The sequence below is a fragment of the Marmota monax genome, unplaced genomic scaffold (genome assembly GCF_021218885.2).
Source record: "Marmota monax isolate L192 unplaced genomic scaffold, Marmota_monax_Labrador192_F-V1.1 WCK01_AAM20220418_F8-fsc00047, whole genome shotgun sequence".
In the NCBI taxonomy this organism is placed as follows: Eukaryota; Metazoa; Chordata; class Mammalia; order Rodentia; family Sciuridae; genus Marmota; species Marmota monax.
Window position 1 is genome coordinate 1,361,998 of NW_026692072.1, and position 7,402 is coordinate 1,369,399.

Consider the following 7,402-nt stretch of genomic DNA (forward strand, 5'->3'; position numbering starts at 1 on the left):
TGTGGGTCCAGGCTGGCACACTTACCATTGGCGTTCTTGCCGCAGATGAGATGCTCATAGGGCTGCAAGACACCCCAGAGCTCAGCGTCGTTGTTGATGACCATTTCCAAGGCTTCAGCGGACACCTCCCCGCCACCTGCCCCACCGCCTTCGGGGCTCTGGCTGGCCAGCACCCTAGCCCGAATCTCCTCCACCAGATTCTCCGTGCACGCGGTAAGCGAGATGGCCGCGTACTCGTGAATGCGCACAGAGATGCGAGTATCCACCATCCAGCGGAAGAAGCGGCCCACGGAGAAGGTGAGGCCGCAGCGCGCCGACTTGCCCCGGCGCAGCCCGTCGCCGGCGCTCATGCTGTATAGGGACAGTGCCTTGACCGCGGCCAGCGCACAGCTTTCGGCCAGCGCCCAGCTGTGCACCAGGCGCACAGCGCTCTGAACCTCGAAGCGGGTGCACTTGGCGTGCAGAACGCTCAGGCGTTGTGCCTCCCTGGCCACGCGGATGAGAGCCCGGCGGAGCAGCCCGGCCAGGCGCCTCACCGCCTCGGCGGAAAACGCCGGCAGCCGCCGGCCTCCGGCGCCTTTGCGAAGCACCCGGGCCACGTCTCCTTCGGTCCAGGGGAACTCCTCCAGTTCTGGGAGCCGCGGGCACCGCGAGAAGAGGTCGGCCACTTCTGGATCCTCGGGCAGCACCGTGTTCACCGTGTCCCAGCTGTTGTGGCGGCTGTTCATAGAGCCGGAGTAGCACCACCAGGCCGCCCCGCGGTGCTGCTGCGCGGAAGAGTTGAGCGCCTGAGAGTTGGACTTGGAGGACGAAAGGCTGAGAGAGCGGCACGAGTCCCCGGCCCCATACCCGGAGTCCAAGGTCAAGTCCTCCAGCGTCTTCAGTGTGGAGCTATACGTCCCGGCCATGGGGGAGCCTGCCGCGGGCGGCCTCGCCAAGCGAGGGGCGCTCACAACTCCATGCCCCCTTCCCCAAGTGGGCAGAAATAAGCTCTAGGCTCTCCGAGGCGCCCTCCTTCCTCTCTGCGCCGCGGGGCTCGGTAGCCGCATCGCCCGCCGGGCCGCAGCGGGAAGGTGGGAGAGATTCGCGGAGAGCTGGAGCCCCAAGCGCCCGGCGTCCGGACCTGAAGCTGTCACTTGGAATGGCTCCTCCTCGGCACTCTCCCTTGCCCACTTCAACTCTCCGCGAGCCGAACGTCTGTCTTCCACAGAGACGAAATCCCTAAAGAAGCGGGCGGCGACAACGTCGGCAAAAGGAGGAGGTGGCTCAGGGCGCAGCGTTAGCCCGGGACCAGCCGGCGAGAAAGCGCTTGACAAACTTCTGCGCTGCGCCGGACGCCAGCACAGCTGGGTACCCGGCTGCGGCCCGCATGCAAATAAGCCCAGGGCGTTCACCAATCAGGAACCGCAACGAGCGGGAGCAACAAATGACATCGGAGAGGGGCGGACACTATGCAGATTTCACTCCGCCTCGGGTGAAACCCCGCGGTGGCGGAGGCGGGGCTGAAGGCCGAGGGTCGCCAGAAGCCTCTAGGATGGCGGTGGAGGAGGGGAAGAAGCGAGCTGGCTGCGAGGTGGGGAGAAGAGACCGGGAAAGGAAGAATCGGAACGTTAGACTCCAGAGCTGACGATTTAAAGAAAAACGTAAAGGAAAAGCCCCTGTGCTCGATCCCTTTCCCGCCATTTAGGCTTTGGGAGTTAGCAGCTCCTTTTCATTCCCTCTGCAGCGAGCGAACGGGGGATGGGGAGTGGGGTGGGGTGGGAGGCGGGATAGGAAAATGGGGAAGGGGATTAAGCCAGGCGCCCCGCCTCTTCCCTAGATTTTCCGCCCAATCCCTCCCCTAGATTTTCCTCCCAGCCCCTCCAGGTTTCTGAGATGAAACACTAGTTGAGTTTGGAGCGGGAAGGGACGCCCCTGCTTCTCCTAAATCCGTCTGGTTTTCGTTACGTTGCCTTTAGGCTCCAACTGGAACAGAATTTTTTTTTTTTTTTTTAACCTGGGATCTGAGGAATCTGATAAATGGACGAGCTCCAATCGCCTCCACGAATACTTTTCCCCACGCCCTTTTTAGTTTCACACCTAATTTTTCTGAGTATAACTGTGGAGGGACAGTCCTAACATCAGATTCTCAAAAGGATCCACGACTTCCCTGTTAACTCTGTATAATACCACTTGCTCTCAGGTGGATCCGTTTGGTCCAAGGCGGGAAAATACGTGTGTAGGGTTATTAGAGGATGGGAAGGTGGGAGAGCGGTCCCTGCACTGGCTTGCGCTCGAGCAAGATGCAGATGTTCAGCTCTTAATGGTGAACCAGTGAGATGCGAAGGTGGGCGAGGCTCGTGCCTCCTTGGGACTCAGTTGACTTGGGGTAAAGCGAGAGGTTGACCTCTAAGAAGCGCCCTGGTAACCCTGGTGTTGGGGCGGGGGTCCAGAAGCGGCTAGAGAGAGCTATTGGTTCCAGCAGAACCACGCCCAGCCCACGCACGTCCCGCTGCCGTCCCCAAACTATTCACACATAACTATTCACACACACGTGCACAACGTAAATTTGCCCCCTCCAGCGGAACCGCAAAATCAAGGAGGGGATTGTGCTCACGTTTCCTGCAAGTTGCACTCCCCCACTCCTGAATGGCTCCTTTGTGTTGTATTTTACACAGTTTTGACCTTGGGCCGTGAGTTGGATACGAACAAGAAATGTCTGGTTTGTCTCTTTCCTTCTTAAATTAATGGTCCTTTCCTCTGTGAAACTGCCTTTTATTTGGCAGTTTCACTTAATTTTGCCTTTACGCGGGTCTTTATTTATATTTATGCAAGGTCGCCGCCTGATGGTTACAATTGGGAACAGAGTCAAAGTTGGAAGTCATAGGAAAGACACAAGTTGGCATCAAATTAACAGAGGAGAATACGGTCACGTCTTTTGGAAATGAGAGTAGAAATCAAAGTTGGTAATGAGGTTCAACTTGTCAAAAACGCTAAAACAAAATTTATGCAGTTAAAAAATGAGTCAAGAGAAATATAATAAAGGAAATGGCGCCCTCTAATGGGCATCTAGAGGAAATGAGCTTCAAAAAGGGGTTTTCTTTTTTCTTTGTCTATACTCTGCAAAAGTAAAGAAAATAAATTGCTTAACTGTAAATGTACAAGGGGAAATTATCTGGAGTATTTCTCCAGAAAAAAAAGATCATTGGGGTTTATATTAATATATTTAAATTACTTGATGGCTTAAAATGTAAAGATAAGTATGCTTTCAGCGGAACCTCAGGATCCCTTGAATGTTAAATTGCACCCCCAGGATATATATGCAGCAAGTTCAATATGGGGAATACTACCAAATAACTGAGTTTCTTTAATAAATAAATTGCAAATCAGTGAAGATCTGGAGATGAACCCAAACCATAAAAGGGACTTAAACATATTAACCAATTACACAATCTGTGGGTTCTATTTGGAATTTGGAGTTTTCTTTAAAGTCAGTAAACATTTCATATTATGAAACCAATGGAGCGTTTGTTTATTTGAGGTGGTTGGGATTGAACCCAGAGCCTCCAGCATGCTAGGCAAGCACCCTACCACTGAGTGGCATCCTCAGTCCTTTGAAACCAATATTTGTTTATGAAATCATTGGTACCTTTTTGTTTTGGTCATGGTGGTGTGATTACACTTAGTAAATATTCTTGTCTTTTACAGAAACATACTGATATTAGTGTTTTGTAATTTTCTCCATTAAAGGGGGAAGGAAATCCCTATGGAAAAAATCAAGTAAAAGGACTAGAAAGTCATGAAAGACTATAGATCTCTTAACTTCCAATTCCCCCCCTCCCAAAGTCTTCTTTTTAACTTGAGGACTGGAGGTGCCAAGTAAACCCAAACTGCATCTGTGTTTATATTTTGGGGTTTTTTTTAATTCTTAAGTTTTAGGTGGACACAATATCTTTATTTTACATTTATGTGGCATTGAGGATCGAACCCAGTGCCTTGTGCATGCTAGGTGAACACTCTACCTCTGAGCCGCAACCCAGCCCCTGTGTTTGTATTTTGTGTGATGTGAGAGAAGGAAAAGGAAAAGAAAGGCAGAGATAGGAAAAGATATATCCAACCATCTGAGAAGTGAACCAACTGATTGATTTCAGTGAATTTTTTGTGAGGTTGGCAAGCACAGTAAAATACAAAACCTTGGACCAAAAAAGGAAAGGATGTGTGTGTGTGTGTGTGTGTGTGTGTGTGTTTAATTAAGGCAACTTGGTGGTGATGTTTTTAAATTTAGGAATGAAAATTATATTAGAAGAAGAGAAAATGTCATCCTTCCTCAGACCTGGACCAGATATAATCCTTGAAGGAAAAGAGCTGCTTGTGTAGATGAGCAAGATGAACAGAACATGATAAAACCACTTCTAACATTGGGGAAGTTCCCAGTGGAGTGAACAATTTAAAAATGGAACTGGGATTGCCCAATGAAAAATCACGTAAGGAGGAAGCTTGAAATGAAGTTTAGAAACTTTACCTTAGGAAAGGTCTCCTATTTGGATATACAGTTTTTTACCAAATCAAAACCAACCTGGAATTAGGGGACAAAATACCCTAAAATTTATCCAAAAGCAAAGGGATTATAAACCTACACATTGAAGCACAGACAGAGCTCTCTCATAAGAAAGCCCTTGACTTTGGAGGGTGGCCAAGTTTTTGGTTTGCGGATCACTGTTGAGGCATTAGTCACATATATCTTGTATGTGTGTATGTGTGTGTAACCTCTGCTGGCCAAGAAGGCATATTATAAAGTACTTTAAGCAGGGGAGTAACATGTTCAGATTTAGGGATATAGATTTGAAATAAGTTTATAGTGGAGGAAACATTACCTGCTTGTTAGTTTGTAGCCTTTCTTTCCTCCAAAAATAAGCTCCTTTAGGGCAGGGAACTTCTCAGTTGTGTTCACCATGTTGCCTAGGTCAATGTGAGCATAACAATGGAACTCAAGAAATATTGGGTAAATGAACAAATGAAACTAACAGAATGGTTGGGACAATTTAATAAAAAGTCAAGTTCTTAAGCTGCCAAGGAAACCTCATGTGCTTAGGAATTTGGGTTAAGGGGAAATTGTGACATCTGGACTGATATTTTCCTGGTACTTCCCTATAGAACTCAGGCTAACCCTGGGCTCCCTGTCTGTATTAGGAAGGGATTCCTAATCAATGACTTGGGAGGGGGTATCTGTGAATTACCTTGCCTACAGCATTTTTTTTTATGTGAGGATGAATTTGCATCTTTCTGAGGAAAGAAAGTTTATGCACTGCTGTCCAATAGAATTTTCTGTGATAATGAAAATGTTCTATGTCCTATCCAGTACAGTAGCTATGAACCACATGTGGCTATTGGCCACTTGAAATCTGGCTGGTGTGACCAAGGAACTGAACTTTGAGCTTTATTTATTTTTAAACTTAGCCCTAAGTGGCTAGAGCTACAAGATTGAAGAGCACAAGTCTATAGCCTTTGTGAAAATCTCAGAGGGGCTGAAGATTCTCAGAGGAGAAAAGCTCAGGATCACTGTCAGAGTGGCCTCTCTGAAATGTTGGCAGAATGCTGGGGCAGCTTTGTCAGAAAGGGGTCTTGGGTAATAAAAACCACTTGGGAAAGTCCTATCTACAATCTTCAAAGGAATGTGAGCCAAGATGTCACAGATTCTGTTGAATTGGGAGGAGAGGATGTGGGGAGGAGATGGACTTGTCCCAAGGATGGCAAAAGACAGCACAAGACCAGGGGACGCAGAGAATCAGCTCCCGTGTTTGTGTGCACAAATGCAGGGTCCAGGGAGAGGGAGGTGCCTCTATCTACTTAGGTATTTATACCCTTAGATTTGAAAGACAATCCAAGCCTGGGTTTGGCAGAGACTTCAGATCAAGCTAGGAATAGCTCAGATTCAAAAATCATACAGGCCTTTGGGGAATGATAGTGCTGGAACCAGGCAATAGGCAAAATAATTGGCATTCAGGGAGCAGGCCCCCACCAGAGTGACTGGTATAAGACTCCAGTTCCCGAGTCCTGGAATAGGGGGCAAGGAACTTCAGGACAACACAAGAGTCAACAAGGACTCAGTGGTTAGGACGGTGTGGTCCTAGGCAGGGGCTTGGGTATCAGGTTTTCAGCAGGAGGACAGGAACAGTAAGCAGTGTAATTCAATCCTGAATCCCTGGGTGCTGGCCTAGGTCTCCTTAACTATTTCCTGGCAAGTGCCAGGCTTGTACCAGAGTGTGGGATGGGGTGGGGCTCAAACAGCCTAAGGGATGGCCTTAGCCTAAGCAACTCCTTTTTTAAAACTCTACTTTTAAACCTGGAGTCTCACCAGGCACACCTATGGAGCCCTCCACTATGATCATCAGGCATAGCCCTGGGATAAACAAGTCACTTCTTCCAACCCTGACAAGCTTATCGGAGGGAGGGCAAGAGGCAAGAAGCTCAGGGTGGGGACCACGAGACCAGATGCTTTCACCCCAGGGCAAATGACATCACTGAGAAATCCAGTGGCAGCTGATAGTGATTGAAAGGGTGGTCAGAAGCCCCAATATTCAGTGTAAATGATGGAGCAAATGAACAGACCTTCAGCCAGCCGACACCGATGCGCATGCCAGAGAGCCTGATGAGGGCCTGGACTGACATCCCAACTCTTCTCATCGTTTGCCTGATCCTCTGCATCGTCCTCACCGCTTTCCAACTCTACAGCCACATCTTGGCCCTGGTGAGAACTGCAACTTCTCCCTACCTCTCTTCACCCAGCTGTCAGCTCTACCCCAGGAGAACCCTGCCTCAGTCCCTGACTTGATCACTGAGGTCTGAGTCAGTGTGCATCTGCTGGACTTAGAGCCTAAGGCTTGAGACTTTAGAACTGGCACTTGAGCTTGGAATTCAGCGTGAACGTCTGTCAAGACCTGTCATGATTAAGAGTGTTTGGAATTAATCTAGAATTGTTTGCTCTGGATTGATTTTGTCTATTGCAGTGCCTAGCATTACAGATTGTCATTTTTCTTGATTAAGAACTTATAGAGTGAAATGGTATTGAGTGATTTGGGTGAATAAAGCATTGAAAAGGGCAGAAGCGCATGGACATTCTTTATTTCTCCCCCTCGACTGCGTAAGTCACACCTTTGCCCATAGCAACACAGCCCCAACTTCAAAGGTAGAGCATCCCTATCAGGGAATCCAGAAGATGATAATGAAAGACTTGCTTGTTACATCTTGATCTATACAATTGTTTAGGTTCTCACATCACTTAACACTGCGCCTGAGAATGGGTGAGGATTTAAATGAGTGGTTTTCAAACTGCTTAGTTGAGAAATTCTTTTTCCAGTTTTACACAGAACATTATATGAAATACAAAAAAAGCAGAGGGTTTGATTTTGGGGTTTACATGCTA

The 7,402-nt window shown here is 48.2% G+C and overlaps 1 protein-coding gene across 3 annotated transcripts in view; it reads right to left on the reverse strand.

The window, feature by feature from the left end:
* Abtb2 (ankyrin repeat and BTB domain containing 2) overlaps window positions 1–1,349 on the reverse strand; it is a 162,354-nt gene extending 161,005 nt beyond the window's left edge. For 2 of the 3 annotated variants that reach the window (XM_046455880.2, XM_046455881.2), the window contains exon 1: window positions 26–1,349. In XM_046455880.2, coding sequence (XP_046311836.1) covers window positions 26–908 — 883 coding nt within the window. In that variant the 5' untranslated portion in view covers window positions 909–1,349. The remainder of the gene's footprint in view (window positions 1–25) is intronic. The other variant, XM_046455879.2, reaches the window with a different exon arrangement.
* Between the last annotated feature and the right edge of the window lie 6,053 nt (window positions 1,350–7,402).